The sequence below is a fragment of the Podarcis muralis genome, chromosome 9 (genome assembly GCF_964188315.1).
Source record: "Podarcis muralis chromosome 9, rPodMur119.hap1.1, whole genome shotgun sequence".
Classification (NCBI taxonomy): Eukaryota; Metazoa; Chordata; class Lepidosauria; order Squamata; family Lacertidae; genus Podarcis; species Podarcis muralis.
In genome coordinates this window covers 79,988,915-80,014,757 of record NC_135663.1, presented here as the reverse complement: position 1 = coordinate 80,014,757, position 25,843 = coordinate 79,988,915, and the positions used below count along the sequence as shown (strand labels likewise).

Sequence of the window (25,843 nt, the reverse complement as noted above, 5' to 3'; positions counted from 1 at the left end):
TCAGAGCATAACATAGTTTTTATAAAACCTGATTTTTGTAAAGAGTAGATTAATGGGAAATGTTTGAAGATGAACTGTCTAATATTCAGTATAATGTCCTACCTTATTACAGTTGGCCCCTGCCTTAATGATGCTTCCATGTCTGCAGTAGTTAATTGTAAAAAGATGGGGACTCTTGAGTTGAGTGAGGTCTATTAGTTGCTCTCTTTTTGTTTACTTGATATAAAGAAAAGAAGAAATAAATTTATAATTTATTCAGAACAAAATGGAACAGTTGAAGAAAAAACATCCTGTGTAAAAGTGCAAATAAAGTTTAATGCTGAGAATTGTTGTAAGTGGAGTGTGTTTAATTCACAGTAATAAAGGCCAATTTCGGCAAACATATTTTGACCAATTTGCTTTTGTTTCCCAGCTGAAACGTTCCTCAAAACTTGTGGCTTTTGTGTTGCACTTAAAGAGGTTTTAGATAGTTGTGTGAAAATATAAATATTGAAGTTCTGATTGGAGTTAGGCAATAAGACAAGAAGAAAATATTGGAAAATCCTATTAAAGTCAGATGTTGTTGAATCCCATGATGAAACAAAAAAATATGAACATCAGAAGATTTGTGTGTTTTGCAGACTTGAATGAGGCAGCTTCAATTTGTTAGTTCAACAGATAAGACTGAAGTCTTGTCGGGTCCTTATTTTTCAGTTCAGTGACAAAAAGTCCTTTCAGTGTTTATGCATACATAACAGTTGTGTGAATAATGAACTCACTGACCGTGCAATCTTATGCATGTTTAATCAAAAGTAAGACTTACTCTCAAGCATGTGGGTGCATAAATTATTGTAGACTTACAACACAATCTTAACCATGTCGCCTACTCAGAAGTAAGTCCTGTTGAATTCAGTGGGGCTTACTCCGCTCGGTAAGTGGAGTTGAGATTGCAGCCTTATTCTTGTAAGTGATACTAAAACTGTATTCAGTCGTTTGAAACTTTCTGCCAGTTCTTAAAACACGCCGTTGTGTTCCTTTTTGCAGTAATTAACCTTCCCTTTTAATATATAACATTTCAGTGTGTCGAAATTCATAGAATTATAAGTATTCACATGTATGAACTTACAAAGGCAAGAAAATTACTGGTCTGTCTTTTTTGGATAAGGACTCGGAACAATCGACGAAGCACTTTTTGCAGGTTCTTATTTCAATGAGTTTTATTTAGAATCCAAGCTCAGTCGATCTGTAGAACTTCAAAGTCTTAATTATAAAGTTTCATTTGGTGATCTTGTTGCACAAGCAAAAGCCACTGGTGTCTCCTTCCGTCACCTGCTGCTCCCCATAGGTCCCAAAGACCCCCTTGAGCAACTTTGTGCTCAATATTATACAATAACTCTTGTAACATATAGTCAAGGTTGTTCTCGCATTTGGGAGTGGTACGTGTGTGTGTCTGTGAGACCATTTGTTTTCTTAATTTTAAGTAATACTAAATTTAAGAGATGCAACTGCATTAGGATGCTCACTTTCAAAAATATTTGAGTTACTCAAAATATTCTACTTTCCTTTTAATAATGTTGCAGCGATACAGAAAAGCAGCTTTCATATTCCTGGAAGGAGCATTATTTAAATACTTCCTGCTATGAGTCCTTTTTTTGTTTGTTTGTTTGTTAAAGGAAGCTGTACTCAAAGATGAAATAAACCAATTTCAGAAAATGTTTTTCAAAAGCTGTAAACTCAAAATAGGGAACAGAAGGTTTATGATTTATTCCTCACAGTTAGGATTGCATAGTCGCTCTTGCTTGAAGGGGTGTCCCGATTCAAGAATATTTTGATCCTTTAGAATAGGAATCTCACGTATTTCTAAATTTCTGTATACGAAAAGAGCTCCTCCCAAATGCTTTTGTTTTGGAAATTTGATTTTGTTTGACATCAGGTAATAGCAGGAGATTATGAAGAGATATGATGTGCAAATAGACTAAGATAAGTCAGGGCAGTTAGTTGTGCATGAAGCAATGCATTATTTAAAAAGAACACAAAAGAGCAGATATTTGCGTAAAATTTGCATGTGCTACTTTATACATGTAGATTTAAATTCATAAAGAATTGCTATAATTATAAGGGTAAAGGATAAATTTGGGACCAGGTAACCTGTGTGCCTCCTCTATGTCTGCTGATGGGCCCCTTCTCGTCTTTATCTTCAAACCCGACTTTGGCTGGACAGCCTTTCAAAAACTAAAGGATTCCTGGAGTATTGTCCTCTGACACGCCTTCAAGTAGAGGACTGTTCTGTGTTAAGTAGGGTATGTGGCCACCCTATGTTCAATTGTGCAGACATGCATGTGAAGAAAGTGTAAACTCTTCCCTTTTCCAGGGTTGTAGCAATTCACTTTAGTAGTGGCACTTGAGGTGGGGGTTTGGGGGGGTTTCCTGGGGCTGATTCTGGAGCCAGAGAGTAGTTGTACACAAGGATGAGCAATTCAGTTTTTAAACAACAATTATGAGCGCCTCGTTAAGGAATGGGAAATGTCTCCTTTTATAATGCTGTACTTTCTCATTACAATCTGCCCAGTGAAGTAATCGAAATACCCTAAACTAAACTCTTTAATGCCTTATGCATGCACTTCCATTTTTGAAACAGGTTATCACTGCAGAGTGACGTAAATGCTCCTGTATTGTTTGTTTGTTCTTAATGCAGTCAACAAAAAGATTGCACATTTTATTCTAATTGATTTTTTATTATTATGCAATCCGTTGATTTTTCAGGTACTGCTCTGCCTCTGCAGTGGGTAAATCACATGAACTTTTTTGTTTAGTTTTGTTACCGGCAGCTGTACTTTAAAATTTTGCCTCAGTTTTTTTAAACAACATTTTTAGCGTCTCCACATTACATCTCTTTCAACATTTGCAGATAAAGAAATATGCAAGCAGTCATTTTTGGGTTTATTCTTTCATTACTTTGAATAACTGGATATCAGTAAGGAAGGAATATGGAACCCTCAAGTCTGAATTTTGGTGCATCTTCAGACCCTTCTATTTAGGATTTGCTGTCGTGCCTTCTTGCCCTTTTAATTTTGGGTGCATTTTTAAAGAGTTGTTGTCATTTAAATGTTGCTATTCAAATAACTTTTAGTAGAACAAAAGTAATGGAATAAAATGTGCACCCTATGCCTGTTAATAAAAGTAATTATAGGTCCCAAATTGCCTTGTACTTGTAGACTAGTTTTTGTTCCCCATTTGTTGATGTAAACCAGGAACTGAGCAAGGTAACCATTTTCATGAGATTAGAGGCAGCCAGGCTGACTGTCTCTTGGCTTTTTGCTCCCCCCCACTTAAATGCATGCCCACCCCTATCTTCTGTTTAGATATCGCTTGCTTTTTGGAGTTTCACATTACTGCAGCAATTGATCTGAGTGACCTAGCTTAAGAACTTTAACATTGCACTTGCAACTTAAACCAAATGTATACCCTCAAGAGGCAAATCATCTGAAAAACTGGTCAGTTGTGATTATGACCTACTGTACTTTCTCCCCGCAAACCTGAATAGGATAGCACTGGAAATCATCAGTTGCTTAAACAGGCGGGTGACATAAATCTAATTTCTGCTTATACAAATGCAGCACTTTTGCAGCTTTAGAATAAGCATTTGAACCAGCTGTGCCAACTTTTCACAGTTGCTGTTCCTGAAAGTTTAAACATTGCATTTTATTCTATTTCACTTAATCATTAGAAACTTAGAAATTAGGGTCATGAATTTGGAAATTAGATGCTAATTGTGCATCAAAGCTTTGACCTGTAATTCTCAAATATCTTCAATGTAAAAATCGTTACTGTTGCGGAGACCTTTATCCTATTATAAATCAGATAAACATACCTAGACCGTACCAGGAATAGATTAATATTTAAATTATTCTTTTCATTATAAAGACATGAGCTTTACCTTCAAAATGTGCAATACTTTATATACTTTTGCAGAGTAAATCTAGGTGATCTCAGTGGGACTCTGTAGTTTCAAGTAAACATGCATGGAATTAGACTAAAAAGCCTATAACATTGGGTCCGTGACTTGTCAGAAATATATTTTTCATAATTCAGTTGTTTAGGCTCTTACGTAATGCAGTTGGTGGACTTGTGCTTATTATGCAGAGCTCTTTTTGTGAAAGGATTGCTCAAGTTTGAAAAATATTAATCGAACTTTACTTTTGGATCTGTATTTCTGAACTACACATAATGATAGAATATAAAATATGGATAGAACGTCTCTAACAAAAATAAGAATTTACAAAAACAAATGAATCTTCAGCTTCTCGATTTTGATTCCTTAGTATTTTTAACGTCTCACATTTAGGTTTTGACTATTTCGGTTTTTAAATACAGATTTGTTAATCTACTACTCAACAAGTAACATACAACCACCGCATCATTTTATCATTTGCATGAGATTAGAAGAAAATGGCTACACCACCTTGAGTTTTAACAAAGCCTGAATTGTTATAAGTAACACCAGTAATTTTAAAGGCATAGTGACCTCTTTAATGTAATACACCTCTTTTATGTAATGACACCACTTTACACAAAAATAAACTGGCTTTATTCTAAGATTTAGAAGCTGCTTTCTGACACCATAGATGCGACCCCTCATTTTTCATGCAGTTAACATTTTCTATCTGCAATTTAAAAACATTGAACATTTAAAATCCAAATTACGCAACAATTTTCCCAACCCATATGCTCTGTGGTCATACACAATATGCAATATCTTGTTGTTGTTTTTTGTGCCTGCATATAACTCTGTTTTTTTAATTAAAAACAACAACACAACTCCAAGATCCTTGATTTTGATATTGATGTCTGAATGAAGAAGGTCCCATTTTTAAATGTTGTCTTCCTTTCAGTAAGGAATTATTTTTATTACTATTACTATCACTATTATATTTATATCCTGCCTTTTCCCCAGACCATGACTTGAAAGCAGCTTATACAAATTAAAACAACACAGATAAAATACAGAAGGCTTAAAACATATAAAATATAGGAATTAAAAAGTAATTAAACTGGAGTAGAATTAAAACAATATAAAAAACAGTTACAGTGGTACCTCAGGTTACATATGCTTCAGGTTACATACGCTTCAGGTTACAGACTCCGCTAACCCAGAAATAGTACCTCGGGTTAAGAACTTGGCTTCAGGATGAGAAGAGAAATCGTGCTCCAGCGGCGCGGCGGCAGCGGGAGGCCCCTTTAGCTAAAGTGGTGCTTCAGGTTAAGAACAGTTTCAGGTTAAGTATGGACCTCCAGAACGAATTAAGTACTTAACGTGAGGTACCACTTTATATTAAAATACAGATAGTAAAAGCAGCGCAGCACTATTCAAAAGCCCTTTCCGTAAAGAAATGGTCCTGCAACGCCTGCTGCAATAAAGCAGTCTTTTCTTGCTGGCAGAATAGCAACAAGGAGTGAGCCAGTCTAGCTTATTTAGGGAGCAGCCACCAAGAAGGCCCTCTTGAGAAATGTATCTTAGTGGTAATTCTTTTGTGAATGAATTTTGAAAAGCAATTGCAATTGAGATTTGTCAGGTGAGGATTCAGCACTTTGACATGAAGGGTTGTGCAGAGGATCATGAAGGTATCCTTTTTATTTATTTGTTACACTTATCCCCTGCCTTTCCATACAAAAGGTTTTTCTTCTGAAAACCCACCCTGTATTTCCATGTTCTATCTTATTGGCATTTTCCCTTCTTGGGCAAGATAGTTGAACAAGTGTACATCACTTATTTGGGAACACAACTGGATATGAGCACAGTTTTATAAATGCCTACCAACCTGGCATGTGGTCTGTTAATAGCGTTGGGCAGGCCTTGATTAACAGTTGCTGCCTGTTGATTTATCAAGATTTCCCACCCCATAGACCCTCTTAGATCTTTGATGCCTTTAGTAGTGTTGATCATGAGATGTTGTTGGAGACACAACTGCGGAACCTGGCAGGAATTCAAAACATGCCTGGTTTTGATTATAGCCTGGAGGTCTGATTTGTTATCGTCCCTTTCGGACTCAACCTGCCCTGTCCTGCCTCCTGCCCAGTGTCACATATTGAATTACTGGGTAAGGTTACGTATAATCTAATGTCATCAATATGCTGATGATACCCTGCTCATTATTGTAGTTTATCTGAGCCAAGCTCTGCAGTCTTCCAGGTTCAAGCCACAGCTGGATATTTCATTATGAGTGTTAAAGAAGTGCTTGCTTGATTCAGTGTAATAGAACAATATCCCATCCTTTCTTCAGTGTGGGGGTGAGTATAATTAGCCTTGGACAGGTGAGAATAGCCATCCACCTGCAGCTTTACACATAATTTAAGTTTGTGGTTTTTTGCTTTTTTTGGTATGACATGCTTCGTTAAGGGCTTCCCATGTTCACTTAAACTCCAAAATGTAGAGAAATTTGTGGGTCATGCCCTTAATAGGCGTACTTGGGCAATGTGGATCTTCTGTGATTCATTCCAGCTTCACCACTACTTTATTTATTTATTTATTTAATTTATGGAGCGTTTCCAATAAAACCTCTTGAAGCAATGTAACAATACAAGCATCAGCAAATAAAAAACCATTTCAGTTTCAGTGCAGATGCAAACTGGGAAATCTCCACTTAAAAGGCTTGTAGGAAAACGAAGGTCTTCAGTAGCTCCTGAAAATAAAATATAGAGATGGCTGCCAGAGGCACAATGTCACATGAACCTGAGTCTACTAAATACATGAGTCCATATAACTGAATCAATCAGTCCATGTTCCAAGCAACTAACTGGTGCTTGTAAAACTGCAAGGTATGCATACATCCTGGTTTTAATATAGGTAAAGGTAAAGGTACCCCTGCCCGTACGGGCCAGTCTTGACAGACTCTAGGGTTGTTCGCCCATCTCACTCTATAGGCCGGGGCCAGTGCTGTCCGGAGACACTTCCGGGTCACGTGGCCAGCGTGACAAAGCTGCATGTGGCGAGCCAGAGCCGCACACGGAAACGCCGTTTACCTTCCCGCTAGTAAGCGGTCCCTATTTATCTACTTGCACCCGGGGGTGCTTTCAAACTGCTAGGTTGGCAGGCGCTGGGACCAAACGACAGGAGCGCACCCCGCCGCGGGGATTCGAACCACCGACCTTTCGATTGGCAAGCCCTAGGCGCTGAGGCTTTTACCCACAGCGCCACCCGCGTCCCTGGTTTTAATATAGAAAGCATTAAAAGTAGTAGGTCCAGTTTGCCTAAGAGACCCCCTCTTCTTCCATATTTTATTATTTAAATTATGTTTGTGCTGTTTGTTGTGATCTATGGGGATGCCCAATATTGTGGTGGCCCAAGCAAGGGGATGTTGGTAGTTCCTGGTTGCCCAAGCAAGACAGCGAGGAAAAAGAAGGCTAGGTGAAGGCAGCACCTAGGAGATAAATATGGTGGGGGTTCAGGACCATGGATAGGGCTCTTGCAGTAGAGACGAAACAGTCAAGTTGTCTTAGTGAGCAACTGGCTGAGTTTTGCAGCAGGTCTAGGTAGTCATTGACTAAACGCTCCATACCCTGAAGTGCCACCTCCCGTCAGTTAAAGGACCTTGTTCTTTCTTCTGTAGCCATCGGTTTCTTCAAGGTAGTGGGGTTTCCAGCTATGGAAATCTCCATCTCATCCTCACAGTTGCAGTTCTGGAGGACTAACTCCAAGGAGGTCTGTTCTAGGATCATTAGGGCGCTGACCCTAAACAAAATTCATTAAAAGTAAGCCCTTTTTATTGCAGCGGAACAAGCATCCCCAAGAAAGGTGCACTTGTAAAAATACTTGCAAGCAGTGCTTTCCCCCCCTAGAAAAATAGGTGCCCTTCCTCACCATGGAGATGTTACAGTAGATGCCACATTGTTTAACAACAACAAAAAGAGGTGCCGGTACTGCGTACCCTTCGGTATCCCCTAAAAAACCTCCACTGCTTGCAAGAAAGTAAGTCCTATATCCCTTTCTCAACCCCCCTGGGAAAGGAATATAGGCCAAGAGATAAACGTCTATGAATGGAGATGGACCTGGACAAAAATCCAACCGTCCTAAACCAATGCCAGCAGACCTAAGAGAAAATATTGTAAAGATCTGAATTCAGTGGTACCTTATCTCTCATATACTAAGGGGATGCTTATTCTGGGATTTGCTGAACATCGGGCTGTTCTGGAGCCTAACTGCTAGCTCAGTTAATGAAATGATAGGATACTCCTTACTATCAGAAAGAAAAGGTATGATTTGGGTTATTTACAGGATCAGATAGCAGCAGTTGATATGAAAATAACTGTAAAAATATGCATACAAAAGTGAAAGAAAAATAATCCCCCATTGGAATGGAGCATTATAACTGATTAAATTAACATTTAAGGAAGACCAGATTTGAGAACTTGAGCAAACATTTGGAACACTGGTCACTATTAATTACTTTTTCAAATGACAATATACAACCCTGCCACACTTTCCCACTGCTGTAAAAAGCGTTTTCTCTTTACATTACTTTGGTTTGCTGATAATTTGTGGTTACTTTATATTTATTATAGCTATCATTTATTGATGTTAATTTCCTGTTGTTTTCTGTTTATGCCTATGCTAATCTACATTGTTATGTTGATTTATTTATTTTGGAAAAGTAATTATTTAATTAAAAAAAATTTAAGAAGGCAAAACCTGTTTAATGGATTTTGAGCAAACCTGTCTAGGGTGTGTCTTTCAGTGAGTTGTGGATTCTAGGAGCAGATGTTAAACTGCCCACCATCAAAATATTTTGGCAAGACATGCAGCTCATTGAAAGTATTGTTCCTTGTGTCTTCCTGTTGTATTTAAGTCTGCTTTAATTAAAAATTATATATCCCTTTGAATAATAGAGAAAACTCCAAAGTCAAATGAGTATGCCTGTACCCCAGTTACTGAAGGCTTCAGATAAAAATGCTTTGCTTGTCTCCTGTCACTGTTAACAGAAGACAGAAGTTTTAACTGCCTTATCAAAAAAGATAAAGTATTTGTTCTGTTACTTTTAACATGATATGATTGGGTTCTTTCATCTCTGCCTCCCCCCCTCAAAGAAAAAGTGATGCTTGCAGGCCTACAGATACAGCATCTTCAAACTACAAACTAAGCAAAAGTCGCAGAGAGATGAACATAGTATCTCAAGACATCAGCATGCTGAAATCTTTGTTGCCATCTAGTGGATATCCCTGTTGTGTGCAGGAGGTTGTGTATTTCTGCTAAATCTATAAAAGCTTTCCTTCTGGCAAAGAGTATCTTTGGTGCCATTCCATTAAAGACTGCTTTCTGAGACTCAGAAGGAAGCAGTCCTAATCTTTACTCAGATTTCGTTATTTTAAGATGTGCAACTACTCATTCTACATGCCTATTTTATAGTTGTGTTTTTCATCTTTTAATTTTCATCTATTGTTATAATGGTTCTCTCCGTTTTATATGCATCCTGAAATGAAATAATAATAAACAGCATTACAAAAAAGGGGAGGCAGCCCTATTTAACCAGCTGAGAGATATCACTTCTAGGGGTGCCACACTCTTTCTGCTGTCTTCTGCTTTAGCACAAAAGACTTTAGCTAAAGGTAAAGGGACCCCTGACCATTAGGTCCAGTCGCGGACGACTCTGGGGTTGCAGCGCTCATCTCGCTTTATTGGCCGAGGGACCCGGCATACAGCTTCTGGGTCATGTGGCCAGCATGACTAAGCCGCTTCTGGCGAACCAGAGCAGCACACGGAAACGCCGTTTACCTTCCCGCTGGAGCGGTACCTATTTATCTACTTGCACTTTGACATGCTTTTGAACTGCTAAGTTGGCAGGAGCAGGGACTGAGCAACGGGAGCTCACCCCATTGCGGGGATTCGAAGGGAATTTAGCTAGACGACACCTATTTTTGTTGCCTTTTCAACCCCTGCTCTCTCCCAACAACCTTTTTTGAGCTCAGAGGCATATTCTATTTGGATTTATCAGACCGAAAGATTGATCGCCCCATTCTGAACTGAGGCTGGCTTGAAATTCGGTGGCTGCTTTAGTCAGGGCCACATCATACCTGCCTGTTTCTACCGGTCTTGCTTGATCTGGGAGCAGTGGCTATTTTCTGTCGCTTCTCCGCCACAGTCCTTATTTTCCAGCACAGTGCCTAAGATTTTCCTGAGTCCTGTGGAAGTGTCATGGAGGTCGTGGTCTGACCCTGAGGAGGAGTAGGAAGATCTTGGGGATTTGATTTTGAGCATGCTGGGGAGGGTGGGGCATGCCACTTCTTGGTTCAACATCTTAGCTCGTGCCTAGCTATGCCTTTGCCCTCTCATGTAACGGCTGATTCTTGCAACCTGTGACTTGCCTTATGTACTGTTCTAATCTGGAAAATAAACACCTTTAGCAAAACTGGACTTCCAGTTCCTCGTGGGTCTGGCAGTGGTTGACAGAAGGTAGTCCTAAGTTGGTCTTCCTTGCTGGAATTAGTTCATCAGTGCAATTTGAGTGCTCTTTGTAAATAGCCCTCACCTTGCATTTGATGTCCAAGCATCATACCTTGGGCACATAAAATGCTTTTCTTTTCTTTTCCCTTTCATTTTTAAATCCAATATTTACATTTTGCTTTTTTTATTTTATTCAGGTCAATAACATTGGGAAACTGAAAGATTTTCTTCTGCAGCACAGGAAAGATTATATTAATGCCTACAGGTAAGTATTGCAATAGGAACAGTGGGTGGGTGGGTGGTGAAGAAGGGAAACATTCATGGACTGATGCCTTCTCCCTTTGTGGAAAGCTCTTGTGCTAAATTTCCACTCTGATTTCTGAACCTGTGCTCATAGTCAAAGAATGTTAAATTGGTTTCCCTCTGAACAGGAAGAATAAAAGGTTGTGGTAAAAAAGAAAGTTGTGTTTGTTTAATGAAAAGAAGTTTTGGAACCTGTTGTGAATGATTGAGATGGCTGTGGATGCATGGATTCCAGTACATACCCACAGCCTATGCACTAGGAAGTTGCTGCCACCAGCTCCAGCCAAAAGACCACAGCCACTTTAGGGATGAAGCCTGCACATGGAATCTGGGGGACAACCAAGCTAGCTGCCGCCACCTCGCATCACTGCCGAGGAAGTCTGTGGCCTGCTTCCCTTTTCGGCTTCGTGCCACAGCCTGTAGTGTAGAGGTGCTGCCTTGCTCATGAAGGAAAGTTCTTTGAACTTAACAGTCACTTCAGTCAAAAACCAGTGTTCATTATTTAAAAAAAACTTGTGGTCCAGGTAAGATAGTAAAAGAGGAATAAGAAATGGAATGTTGAAGGAAAATCAAAAGATTTTTTCACATTTGAATATCTAAGTGCAGATGTGCCCAAGCAGAGATGAAAGACAACTGCTTGAAGTGTGGAAGAAAAAGCTGATGGTTTCCATAGTGGAAGGGAAAATATCTTTTGAAAACACACATACACTGTTTTTTCCACTGACAGGGACTCAAGGCGGCTTATGGATAAAAATAAGAAATAATATCTCTTTAATTCTTTTTAGTCATGTGTTAGAATGGTTAAACCACATCACCAGGTGGCAGTGTTCATCTTTTGGATTTAATAGTGGTATTTATTTTATGAGAAGAGGTAACTAGTGTGGGAGCAGTACCCTGACACTAGTTGCAGTGGACTTAAGGAAACAGAAGCAGAGTGTGCTAAAATAATATTAACAACGCTGACTGTTTCCCCAGCCATGTCATGTCTGAGTATGTGCGGATGACAGACACCGAGCGAGACCAGATTGACCAGGATGCCCAGATCTTTATGAGAACATGTGCTGATGCAATTCAGCAACTCAGAACAGAAGGTAAATTGATTAAAATAATGTGTGAGTTGTGCCAGATGTTTAAAGCGTTTATGTGCAAAGCGTAATGCTTTTGTGTTTGTTTTTTGTTTTTAGCACACAAGGACATCCATTCCCCACAAGTGAAGCAGCACAGAGAAGCTGTCCTAGATTTCATTGGAGACTATCTAAAAAGTATATATTTTTCTTGAACTTGTGGTATTTTTTATTGTGTCTAGCCATAATTATTTTCTTTAAGCTTAGACCAAAATGCTGTGCATCGGAGTAGCCTTTTTATAAGTGCTTCCCTGTTTCCATTGCTGGGACAGCTAGACAGCCAGAGTTGCCGGGTGACAATAAGGCAGTGGTGTAGGGAGGAAAGTTATAGATATGTTATGTCCCAAGTAACATTTGTGGGCAACTGGAACCTTGAATTTCAATGCACACAAGTCAACTGGTTTTCAAAAAGCAAAGCAGATTTCAAACTGACTTTGGAAGGAAAGCTAACAGGAGAAGAGTTTACGTTAACTCCTATGGGTATCCCTAACAAGTCCACTGAAATTAACAAGCCCATCAAAAATATTACAGAATTGTTGGGGAGTTGCAAGCAGTAGATACTTAAAGAGGGAGAAAAATACTTTTTTTGTGTTAACACTAGAAGCCTTAAAGTCAGAATAGGTTTGAAGTAAGAATATTGAACCCTTAAACCTGGTGGAGCATTATCACTGGTATGGATCACCCTGGAGGTTGGGACAGCACTCTTTTGCTAGATTAGAGTGGTTCATGACATCCTGAAGTGTAGTTAATACTAAATACTGTAGGTCAACAGTGGTAAACTACAGCCCCTCATAGTTTTGAACCCCTGCTGTGGGATGCAGGTTAGACTGAAGCTTAATGTAGCTTTCAACTACCCTGCAGTGTTATCTATTCCTTTTGTTAGGAAACAACAAGGGGGGCACATAATATGAATTTTATAAAGTTATGAACAATGTGAAGTGAACTTTATTCTGTGCAGACTACTTTTCTCTTAATAAAAAATTATAATTCATGCCTATTCAATCAAATTGATTGGTAGTAAAGTTCAGAACACACAACTTCGATAAAATCCATTTATTAGGTATAGTGAGAACATGTCTACCAATGACTATTAGCTCTAAGAACTTAAAAATTGATCCTCTATGTTATGCTATATCAAAGAGGTAACATATACTACAGAGGTGGTATATTGTCAGTCAGACATCCATCATATTCAACCTGTGAGTTTTACAGGTACATCTGGGTGGTCCCTGATCTAGCAAGACATTTTTTTGTTAATGTATACCATTTTCCTCTTGTTTACATGGCATCTTCATAACTATAAAGGAGTGTGTAAGCTGTATTCAGAACAAAGGGCTATCCGGGTCAAGCGAGTAGTTGATAAGAAAAGATTGTAAGTAATATTCCTTTAAATCTGTGCTTTTGATTTTCTTTGGAATTCTCATTAAATTTGTGAGCAGGTGAAATGTCTCTGTAGTAAATAGGTATGTTCTTCATTCACATGCCTCAGAAAGCCAAACTGCACCTTACAAGGGATGCACAAAAGTGCTTTGCTCCTCCCCAGTTCTTTTTATTTCTTTACTGCTTTGGTTTGGTTTAGTATGTCGTCAGAATCTGAGCTTGTGTATAAGCTCTCTCCTCACTAACCACAAATGATAGCCAAGAACAAAACCTTGGCTGCTGCTGAAGGAAAGAGCTTAACCACAAGCCTGGGTTTGAATGACACCCTAAGACATGGGTAGGCAAACTAAAGCCCAGGGGCTGGATCCGGCCCAGTTGCCTTCTGGATCTGGCCTGAGGACCATCTGGTGTGGATCTGATTGTTCGGGCTTTGCCAGTGCACACGTCCGGCAGCGCCTCCTCCCTCCCTCCCTCCCTCCCTCCTCCTGGCTTTTCCCCGCCCTGCCTAGAGGAGGAAGGGGGCTGGGCTTTGTTGGTGACAACAGCAGCAGCGCTAGCGCTCAAGCGGCCGCCATTGTAAGCAGGCTCAATTTGGGCTTTGTTGCTGCCAGCCCCTCTCCAGAGCCCTTTTGTGCACCGCTCATCGTCCCGCCACCGCCAGCCCCTGCCGCTCGCAAGACACAGGGAAGCAGCCACCAGGGCTCATCCAGTGCTGTGGAGAAGGGAGGGGAGAGTCGGGGTGGTGGCTTACCTGAGTAGAATATGTCCTTTTATTTAAAATGCATCTCTGGGTTATTTGTGGGAATGCGTTCATTTTTTTCCAAAATATAGTCCAGCCCCCCCACAAAGTCTGAGGGACAGTGGACCAGCCCCCTGCCCTAAGACAAACCTTGGTTTAGTTGAGTACAACATGGGAGTAAAAAAGTTTGGGGCGGAGCAATGCAGATGCAAACTCCTCTCCAGGAATTTGCATGGTCCCAATAAGCCACCCATAGCTTCACTTACTGCAGCTTGCACAAGAAGGCGTTCTCCGTCCTCCATCTCTCTTTCTCACGCCCGCATACTTTTTCTCCAGTTTTGAGTGTGACACAAACATTGAATTCCTTTTTACTTTCTTGTAGAGTTGGTTTACAACAACCTTCCAAGGGTTTTGTTTGTTTGCTTCTCTCCATTTTTATCTTGCCTTTGTCATTCTGTAAGGCTCTCAGAGTAACTTAGTTTCATTAAACTCTTCTAAAGGTTTGCTGTGTTAATTCAGCAGCAAAGTGAAGTATTAATGTGGGGAAATGTGTGTGCCTGGATGCTTAGCCGTTCTTGCCTCATGTCATTCAAGCCACTGCGGTTAGAAGAACCATGTTTCTCTTCCTTACTGAGACTAGTAGCTTTAAAGTGTATGTTTACAGGAGTTTTAGGGGAAATGATTCTGAGGGCCACAACCTCTCCAACCTGGAAGTATTTCCTAATAGAGCAACCATCAAATCTGGGCATATTAGTAGGAAGCGAAAACTTCTGGATATTTAGATTCCACCCACACACTCATGGACTTAATCTGGAGGGCAACACTTAATTTCTCTCTTGCTATTTTTTTATTTTAAAAAGCCTTTTGTACATGCCACAAGTCTTAAAATTATTCTGAGTATTCATAACGCAAAGGTGGAGATGTTTAACAAAGCAGTGTTAAATCTCTCCATTCCAACATTTATTTATTTTCCATGTATTATTACTGAGTATTGGTCAGCACCTTCCAGAGCCTGTTTATTTACCAGTTGTGTAGAGCACCTGCTTTCCCAGGTAGGACTGGGAAAGACTTGTGCCTTTAAGCCTGGAGATCTCTTGCTCATCAGTGTAGACCATGGTTCTTCAACCTTGGATCCCCAAGGCTAGGGATGATGAGACTTGTAGTTCTTCGACATTTGGGAATGCAGGAACACTGGTGTAGACAGTACTGAACTATGTGGACTAATGGTCTAGTTCCATATAAGGCAGCTTCTTATGTTCTGCAATTTATTACAGAAAATATACATATTTTAGCACTATTTCCAGACACATAATTCATTCTAGAATAGAAGCATCATTTTTAAAGATCTGTACGTGGCTCTTTGTGGAAAGCAAATACAAAGTTCTAGATGCCACCAGAGCAGCAACTGTTAGCTCTTACTGCGTGAAAGGAACTTGACGTTAAAGAGGCAGGCAAGAGAAGGTGTATCTTATCTGCTGCCTTATCATATGGCACCACAGTGCCAACTGCTGTGTGTATAGACCTGCCCCAACTTTCCTCCAGCTGAAGGGAGAGATGCGCTATTCCATCATAATGGACCATGGTATGAGCCTGTAGCTGCACTTGATCTTGGTTTGCTTGCTCTTAATTGTTGATGTATTTGCTCATTTAGATCCAGGCTTGAGCCAGAACAGGGTGATAAATCCAAAGTAACTTCTTCTCCTGAAAGAACTGCTCAGACAACTTCGGAAGAATCTGAAGAGAAACTCACTTGTGAAGACAACAGAGGTGATATTTCAGTCCTGTTCTGTCTCCATGCTCCACTTTTTAGGGGTGGTGTGTTTGTATGTGATGAGCATTTGCTCAGGTTTTTTGCAGATTGGCATTTGTTGATTCAGCAGTAAACAGTGGGTTTACTGGAAATCATGGGACAAATGGAAGTGTGAATGAGCCCAGAGCGTGACATAGGGAGAAACATGTCTACTTTGGCCTTCCCTGAAAGACCTCATGGGAGTGAGGGAGAAGGAGACTCTACAGACAGGGATGCATGGTTTCTCCTATGGGGCTTCAGCAGCATATGGGTCAACTAGAATAATTTCAGTCCTTCCTGAACTGACTGAAAACAGTGCATCCACTAGAGACTGGGTTACTCCTCCAAGACTGGACTTCTGCAGTGCACTCTCTCTGGGGTTTCCCTTGCCCTTGATCCAGAAGCTGCCGTTAGTGCAGAGTGCTGCAACTCTCCCAAGGCCTTGTCAGCATAGAACCGGTGTGCTCAGAGGACTGCTTCTGGGCCAGGTTCAAGGTGTGGCTATTAGTACGCAAAACCCTTAATAATTTGGGACCAGTTTACCAATGAGATTGCCTTACCCCACATGTGCCCCTTTGACCGCTTTGGTGGGGTGAATTTGCACCACCACATAGGCCATATAATACCCATCCCACATTTTAAAGAGCTTAATCGTTTAGTGTGGCAGCACTTACACTCCCTCTCTGTTGAGATCAAGCAGGTGCCTTCACTGTACAGTAGTACCTTGGGTTACGAACGCTTCGGGTCACAAACTCCGCTAACCCGGAAGTAGTACCTCGGGTTACAAACTTTGCTCCAGGATGAGAACAGAAATCACGCACCAGGGTAGGCCCTATTAGTAAATGTGGGCCTCAGGTTAAGAACAGTTTCGGGTTAAGAACGGACCTCTGGAACGAATTAAGTTTGTAACCCGAGGTACCACTGTACTCCTTTTCGGTGTTTGCTAAAAGCATCCTTGTTCAGACAACCCTACCTCAATTAGAAATCTGTTTTAATATTTTAATTTTTGTAATTTTTTAAAAGTAGGGTTGCGAATGTTTTCTTGGTTTTACTGTTCTGTCATCTGTAAACCACTCTGAGGTTCCGTTACAATCAAGCAATGTAGAAATTTTCTGAAATAAATAAATAAATAAGTGTGCAAACGTGAAAATTGCATTCCCCCTGTGTTTCCTGTAGGAGACAGGCTGCTATGGCGACCAGAGCTAATCTGGGACTAAGGGCACCTGCCTCTGTGAGCTCTCTCTCCTTCCCCTGTTTCTTGATATTCATCCCAGTTGCAGTTGCCTAACAATAAGAGCACTGGCACTGGTAGTACTTAAAATTAATTGGTTCCTAGGGGCTAATAAAGGGATCTGGGTGGAATTAACGTTCTGTCTGCCAAGCGTTGCATCTTGCCAGGTGGACCAGGCGGCCCTCTCCTCTCCCCACCTTGCTGTTTTTGGGGGTTCTCCCAGTCCCCTCCCAGCCAATTTTGGGTAATGTAGGGGAAGCAGGGGAAGCCCTGTTGTGCAAGCAAAAGTCCTTGTGTGTGTTAGATTAATCTTCCCCACTCTTTCTCTGTTTGTAGTTCTGTAAGCTGACTTTTTCTGGTTTTGTGAATATTGTAAATAAGCATAGGGCTGTAGGTGATAGCTGGCACTTTTAAATGAAAACCACATTGGCTTTTTGTTCCAAGTGTGGATATAGTTAAAGCGAACATGAATATATCCTTCAGTTAAACAAAACAGCCTGATTTCAGAGCTGTGTACTTCACCTAACATAGCTTTAGTTTGCAGAATTGGTACCATTTAATGCAAGATAGTTTATCTGCTTCTGAATAATAAGCAGATATTCTGTTCACAGCACCGGTGTGTACCTTACACAGGGAAAGCCTATTACTTGTCAAACCAGCATCATTTCCCTTCCCAGTTCCTTCAGTCAGGTGGGTCATCAGATTTCGTAAAGGTTGCACAAGAAGGTGGGAGATGGGGAAAAGGCATTTCCGGAAAAAGCTATCAAACATCTGGCATTTGGGGGGAAAGTTTTTTAGTTTTTAGTGTTTGATGTTGTATTGTGTTTTTACTATTTTTGGTGGGAGCCATCCAGAGTGGGATATAAAATAATGTTGTTGTTGTTGAAGCGTAAACAGAAGGGATATTTAAAAATATATATATATCAGGAAGTAGGAACAAAAGATATGGAACCGGGTGTGAATTAATGAAACCACTGCCACAGTGTCCTTTCTCTTGGCAGATCAAGATGAGCAGGTGACAGCAAAGGTTGCAAGGTTTTTAGCTGGGGCAATCAAAATATTTGACTGTTCATTCAAAACCCTAAAATGTATTTTATATAATTGACTTTTTACTTTTATTCTTTATATATCGTATTGTTGTTTTATTGCTATGGCCGATGGCTGACGCAAATAAAGAATCATTAGTTTTTAAATGAATACATAATAATAAAAGAACCATGGAATATTATGTTAATATATAATCACAGTGGAGAGACTCTTGTTTCTCCCTTGAAAGAAGAAATGTAGCTTTGATTTAATGTGGCCGGGGCCCTTTCCATGCCAGTGTCACTGTTCCAAGAATGTTTCATCTGTCTTCTTCAGCCCTTTAAGAAGAGAACAGTAATTCCAGACACCATGCCTAGTTACAGAGCCTAACGTGGGAGGTGTCTTTCAGTATAATACCTCAACCAGAATTGTTTTTAAACAGAAGTCCCCTGAAAGGCTTCCCAAGAGAAGCGAGCATCTCACACGGCAACATTGCCGGTCTAATTGAAAACACTTTCAGAGGCAAGAATATAAACAAGTACAAATTGAGCAAAACACATCTCACTCACTTGGTAGGAAAATAATGTTCACAACTAATGGTAGGCTTCAAACATAAAATAAAGTGCAGCAGTACCCTATCTAGTTTTGTACCCCTTGGAAAATTGAACAGCCAACATGCTTAAGTTGAGTATGGAGACTTTTAACACTATATCCCAGCAGGTGCGTTTGGTGCCTTAACCCAGGGGTCAGCAACCTTTTTCAGCCGTGGGCCGGTCCACCGTCCCTCAAACCATGTGGGGGGCCAGACTGAACGAATTCCTATGCCCCACAAATAACCCAGAGGTGCATTTTAAATAAAAGGACACATTCTACTTTTGTAAAAACACGCTGATTCCCGGACCGTCTGTGGGCCGGATTGAGAAGGCGATTGGGCCGCATCCGGCCCCAGGGCCTGAGGTTGCCTCTCCCTGCCTTAACTGATGTTACTTTTTGCCAATGTTGAAAATATCAGAAAGCCGCTGGATTCCGTCTGAAGGAAAACAAACAAAAACAGCTTGGGCTTTTCTATATGAATGTTACATTACACTAAAATATTCCACTCTCCCAGAGAGGTACCTCTTTTGGGGGTAGAAGTGTAAGCATGGGTCACTCATCCCCAAAAACCTCCTTTATGTAATGCAAGTAGGCAACTAATTATATCAGGAGTGCTCTGGGGCATGTTCTAAAAAGTACCTTTTTTGCATAATTTAGAAATGCCTGCTGATTGAATGTGGATGATTCTCTGCTGCAGGGAACAGCATAAAACGGCTTTTTAAACACCCTTTTAAAACAACTTTTTAAGCACTGTGAACATTCAGCCACTCAGCTGATTCCTTTTTTAAAATGTGAAGGTTCTATCCCTCCCACCTTCCTTTGCCTGATTTCTGCAAGCAGGCACAAAAGAGTTTGAGGCAACCTCAGCTTTAAAGCTTCTGAAAGTGCAGCATCAGTTAAGAATATGAGCATCTCAACCTCTCCATTAAGAGGAAGAAGTCTGGTGGCAGGAATTAAAAGCTGGCTTTTAAAATTGAGGCAAATAAAATTATGGATAGTTCAGTTATTGCTGAACTAGGAATAATATTAAATAGGTCTAGCAGTTTTTGGCTACATGTTGAGCATAGTTTGTTTCTTCTTTTGCAGATAAGAATGTGATAGATGAACACACTAATTTTGGACTTTGGGGTGATGGCAAAGGAGAAGATGAGCTTTCACCTGAAGAAATCCAAATGGTAAGTTGTATTTTCTACCAGTTTGTTGACTTTCTCCCTAGCTAGCTATATCTACAGATATTGAAATAAGTCCAATGCGTACACTGAGTCATTTGCCTTTTCTGCTAAGCAACGCTTTAACAAATGCACCCTGCGCGTTCGCTTTTCTGATTCTTTATGTCAGCACCTGCTTAAAATTCTTAATCATATGATTGGGAAGGTGATTGTTGTCAAGCCATTATGTTCGTGGGAAAGTATTTTTCAGCAATTAAGACTGCCCTTTAAGATTTTAAATTATTGCTTTAAATCTCTACTATAAATAGTTATTTCCGTTCACAAGCAGATGGAGCTATTCTAACATTAAGAATCATAAAGAAACTTCCCAAAGAAGATACTGTAATTTCTTATACTTACTTTTCCATACTACCTCTGGCCTTCCAGATGTGGATTAATTACAGCTCCCATCATCCATTGCCATTAGCCATGCTTGCTGGGACGGATGGGAATTGTAGTCCAGCAACTTTGAGAGAGCCAAAGGTTCCCCATACCTGGTATACAATGAGGATATTATTATGAATCCACTGGTACAAAAATCACTTAAGGACATTTTAAGGGCCTTCCATGCCACACAATGCCATTGTTGCATTATGATGGGATTTCAAGCTCAGTGCCTCTCAAAATCAGAGGGATCAGTGCTGCTTTCGGCTCACCTGGCCCCTCCCTCATGTGGTGCGGTTGTGCTAGACCAGGCAGGCATAGGCAAACTCGGCCCTCCAGATGTTTTGAGACTACAATTCCCATCATCCCTGACCGCTGGTCCTGTTACCTAGGAATCATGGGAGTTGTAGTCCCAAAACATCTGGAGGGCTGAGTTTGCCTATGCCTGGGCTAGACCGAGGACATAGGCATTCGGGGCTAGGAAGGGGATACAGTGCCACCAGTTTCCCTTCAAACTTAATTGCTTACCTTTTCTGATTGCTTATTTGGGACCATAATTCTGGAGACGTCCGTTGGTTCATGAGTTTTGTCTTTCAAGAGATGTAAGATACAGCAGCATATGACCATATTTTGACTTAATTCTCTTTATGAAATCAGTATACATGTTGCTTAACCACATCTCTACTTACAATGCCTTTAACCAGAAATTCAGATAGGTAGGTGTTCAGTCATTTTCTGCATGTGATCTTCTGCCTCCATTTTGATGTTTAAAACTGAAGGTCTTTGTTCTCATGTGAATGAGAGGAAATCCAATTTTTGTACACAATCACAATACATCCTATCATGATTGCAGTAACACTTCAAAGTCTCATTGATTTCAAGGAAAGAATTAAGAAAGCCCTTTAATCTTTGAAATACAGTGGTCTTGCAGTGCTCCACTCTGCCTAGATCATACCTGTAAGCTCTTTCTCTTCAGTCATGTAATTGAATTCTAAAGCATCCAGCTAATTAGCTAAGTGGATTTCAAACCTTTTCTTTCTTCCCTTTATATACTCCTTTATATCAGGAAACTTAGACTGTCCAATTTCATGAAAATTATGCTAATTTAAACTAGCTGCTAAGATGGAAAGAAATATTGAAAACACTGCAGAAGTTTTATATTAAAATGTGTTTGGGGAAATTGCAACCAAAATGGCTGCAGGCTGGTTTACGAAACATTTTTATGGGATAATTTGAATTTTCCTTACCCCCTGTTAACACATTAAGGACTTTATAGTTCTTATAAGAACATGGCACAGTGTTTAGTTAGATAAAGTAAAATCTTGTTCTGTTCTATCTAATTTTCCCAAGCTACTTTCATTTTATTGTTTTGTTCTTTCAGGGAAATAATTTGTTTTGCATTTAAAAATGTCTGTACTGGAACAGTAATAAAGGACTTTATTCTGGGTAATATATCCTTTGAGTAGATTCATTAAAATCAGTGGAACTACTTTGTGTATAACTAATGTTGGATATCGGCCTCTGTTAACTAACTCAGGCTCTCTTTGTGTCATTATACAGGTTATCACATTACATCATCAGTTTGCAACCACTTACCTTATTTCTCTTAAGAAAATCTGTGTTTGAGCCTTGTAGAATCATATTTCCAGTTTATATCATGTAAATTATTTTGAGTATATACTGTTCTGTCCAACTTCATGTTTATTTGATTGCTTTGTAATAGATTATTGGTCCAAGAGGCTTTCCAAATGCTACATTTATCTAGGATATGTTTTTGAGGATTAAAGGGTCTTTCCAAAGGAACATAAAAGTGAAAGTGCTCTCTATATTACAGGTTACTTTGCTTCAAATAGGAAAGCAGTGAAAATCCTGACTACTCCTTTCAGAAATTAATGGGCCTAATTCAGCATTGTAAAACCCAACATTGACTATGGTGTAACTTACTCAGACTGGTAGAAAGTCCCAGGTTCCTGGTATACCGTATTTTTCCATGTATAATATGCCCCCTATTTTGGGGGGACTCCAAATTAAGAAAACACCCCTCAGCACTACCCATGTATAAGACGAGCCCCAATTTTAAACCTAATTTTTTTGGTAAATAAACCTAGTCTCATACATGGAAAAATACGGTAATTATCAGCCTTCATAAGCAGTCATTGCTGCCAACGTCTTTGTGAATGCTTCATTTCCAGAGGCTTTGAATCCCTGCACATCAAATTTCGTGGTTTATTTTGTGGTGTGGGTTGTGGGTGTGCTTGAGGGTGGAATGACCTTTAAGCCTCATATTGTTGTTATTATTGTTAACTTTCTCCATCCAGTTCGAGCAGGAAAACCAGCGCCTTGTCGGAGAAATGAACAGCCTGTTTGATGAAGTGAGGTACAGCCTTCCCCGCACCCTCGCCTGCCCTTGCGGCACATAGAATGTGCTTTCCAATCCACTTTATACTTTATACATACATTTGTATGTCACCTTTCCATGCTCACGGTCTCACACAACAAGAAAACAGATACATAACCACAACATGACAAGAGTAGTAATTGCCCAAATTACCAAACTCTGTGATTTCCACACAAAACACAAGAAGATCTAAAATAAAGATATGAAAAAACCAACAGCAACAACTCCCTACCATCAGAACCCCCCCAGCCCACGAGTCTGGTCAGCAGCCTCAGCTTTTGCAGCTGGAGTCAGCCTTGCCCTCTCCGGCCAGGTGGGAAAGGCCTGCAAGGCAGGGAGCAGGTCTTCCGGGTCTCACAGCCAGGATGGCCTCTGGCCTCTTCAGCAGCCTCAGCCTTTGTAGCTGGAGTCCGTCATGGCCCCTAATCTCAAGGCCGTGGATTCAAACCCCACGTTGGGCAGAAGATTCCTGCACCACAGGGGGTCGTACTAAATGACTCTTGTGGTCCCTTCCAGCTCTACAATTCTATCATTCTAGGTGGGGAAGGGTCTGCGAGGCAGGGAGCAGAGCTTCACAGCCAAGATGTAGATATAGTTTCACAGTTTCTTTTCATAAATCTGCTGCTAGATCAGTGGAGCTGAAGGATTCATTTTAATGAGCTTATGCCCAATTTGAACCACTCTTCACGTTTGCTAGTTTTTTGATAAATTGGACAACACAGTTTTCTGACTAACACCACCTTATACAGAATCAGAAATAGGTCATCTTGCCCATTTCAGCTATCTTCAACCTTTTCATATCTAGCCACTTTTAACGTTATAGGGATACTTTATTCTCTCTCTCTCTCTATTACACAACAATACAGAAGCCATTAGCTAGTGATCTACTGAGGTAAATTTATTTTTGCTAATCTGCTTTGCTTGGCTTGCAATTCTCCATTCGTAAGAAATGCTCCATATTATGTTTACTTAAGTTTGTAAGAAATTTAAAGTGTTTGTACTTACACGGCTTTTAATTTTTTTTTAAAATAGACAAATTGAAGGGAAGGTGGTTGAAATATCTAGACTTCAAGAGATATTCACAGAAAAAGTCTTACAGCAGGTAAATACCACAGGGAGGTGGTTGGTTGGCTCTTTGTATTCTAGTATTTTTCCAGTAGGTAAAAAGGCTACAGTTAGAGAGGCAAAATGAGCGATTGAGCACAAAATGGCAGGCATAGTATAAGAATAAAATGTGAGTTCCATAGGGACTCCACTGCACTGAAGGGGAATTCTGCAGCTCAAATGGGCTTTGGGAACATGTCCTGGACATGTTGAGGGGCATTGCTGGGGGGAGGAGGAGGAGGAGGAGGAGGAGGAAGAAGAAGAAGAAGAAGAGGAGGAGGAGGAGGAGGAGGAGGAGGAGTTTGGATTTGATATCCCGCTTTATCACTACCCTAAAGAGTCTCAAAGCGGCTCACAATCTCCTTTCACTTCCTCCCCCACAACAAGCACTCTTGTGAGGTGAGTGAGGCTAGTGACCTCACAAAAAAGGATAGTTTCATTCCAAAGAATATTGTATATTGGGCAGATTTTGTGCCCTCCTCCTCCGTTTGATTTATTCAAAACTCATTCCACATACAGTGGTACCTCGGGTTACAGATGCTTCAGGTTATAGACTCCACTAACCCAGAAATAGTACCTTGGGTTAAGAACTTTGCTTCAGGCTGAGAAAAAGGGTGATGAGGTTTGAAGGTGCTGCTACCTGCTTCAGTAGCTACAGGTGTGCCTTAACAGCCAGCTCTGGCCTCAGTTTATGGTGAGCAGAAACTGACAACAGGCCACTTACCTTTCATAGCTTTTGATCTTTACATTTATCTCTCATGTGAAAAGGATGTGGGGATCTTATTAGACCACAAGTTGAACAAGTCAACAGTGTGATGCAGCAAGCAAATGCTATTCTAGGCTGCATCAACAGAAGTATAGTGTTCCAATCACGGGAAGTAGTAGTTGTGCTTTATTCTGCCTTGGTCAGAGCCCACCTGGAGCCCTGTGTCCAGTTCTGGGTGCCACAATTTAAGAAGGAGGTTGACAAGCTGGAAGGTGCTTAGAGGAGGGTGCCCAAGATGATCCAGGCTCTGGAAACCAAGCCTGATGAGGAACAGTTGAGGGAACTGGGTATGTTTAGCGTGGAGAAGGGGAGACTGAGAGGTCAAGGGTTGTCCCATGGAGCAAGCTTCTTTTCTCCTGCTCTGGAGGCTAGGACTGGAACCAGTGCATTCAAGTTGCAAAAAAGGAGATTCCAACTAAACATCAGGAAGAACTTTCTGACAGTAAGAGCTGTTTGGCAGTGGAACAGACTCCCATGAGAGGTGGTTGACTCTCCTTCCTTGGAGGTTTTTAAGCAGAGGTTAGATGGTCATCTGAAATGCATGATCTAGTTGAGATGCCTGCACTGCAGGGGGCTGGACTAGATGACCCTCAGGGTATCTTCCAACTCTACAATTAAATGATTCTGTGCAGTTTGATTATGACCTGTTTTTTACATTATATATTTCAACTTACTTAAAGGAAGCCGAGATTGACAGTATCCACCACTTAGTTGTGGGTGCAACAGAGAACATCAAGGAAGGAAATGAAGACATAAGAGAGGTAATGTCTGCCTCCCCCCTTTTTAAAATCAAATACTACTTGACCTTAACAGACTGCCTGTAATGTATTTTGAGAGAACACTGACACCCTTGTTAGTCAGACACATGGTCCTTCCTCCATAAAGCCACTTTTAAAATGTTATTAAGGAAAACAAATCTCATCCTTGGGCAAATAATGGCATGGTCTGTGGGCTTTGCTTTCTCCACATCAATAGGAAATAAACGCCCATTTTACATTAAGACTTGAGAAGCTTCTGGTTTCAGCAGCTGGGTCTTGAAAAAAAAGTGAAATGGTGGTAATAGTCTGAGTATACTTAGTGCTTACTAGAGAAAGCTATTTCATACTTTATCTTCTGTTTGTTGAAGTCTTGTGCATAAAACTGAGCCAGATGTTTAATCGAATTTAAGTTTTTCCAGGCTGGTTACTATGTTGTTGTTTAAAAAAGGGTGTCTAAAATAGGAAACTCCCGGTAGATGTAACTTTTCATCAGTGGCCATAGAGGGCCTTTCACCTGTGATATGACCCAAGATTTGCAGTTTCATCAACCCAAACACTGCTTCAGCCTTGCTGGTGCTCATTTGATGGGTGGCCCACCTTTTATAGTATTTCGTAGCAGTGATCT

At 40.5% G+C, this 25,843-nt stretch overlaps 1 protein-coding gene across 1 annotated transcript in view; it reads left to right on the top strand.

Moving 5' to 3' along the window:
- STX18 (syntaxin 18) overlaps positions 1-25,843 on the top strand; it is a 44,988-nt gene that overhangs the window by 17,914 nt on the left and 1,231 nt on the right. Inside the window, exons 2-10 of the mRNA XM_028744229.2 lie at positions 10,612-10,679; positions 11,693-11,808; positions 11,902-11,979; positions 13,147-13,213; positions 15,612-15,727; positions 19,687-19,775; positions 22,511-22,569; positions 23,623-23,692; positions 25,141-25,221. Of these exons, the coding sequence (XP_028600062.1) occupies positions 10,612-10,679; positions 11,693-11,808; positions 11,902-11,979; positions 13,147-13,213; positions 15,612-15,727; positions 19,687-19,775; positions 22,511-22,569; positions 23,623-23,692; positions 25,141-25,221 (744 nt within the window). The remainder of the gene's footprint in view (positions 1-10,611; positions 10,680-11,692; positions 11,809-11,901; positions 11,980-13,146; positions 13,214-15,611; positions 15,728-19,686; positions 19,776-22,510; positions 22,570-23,622; positions 23,693-25,140; positions 25,222-25,843) is intronic.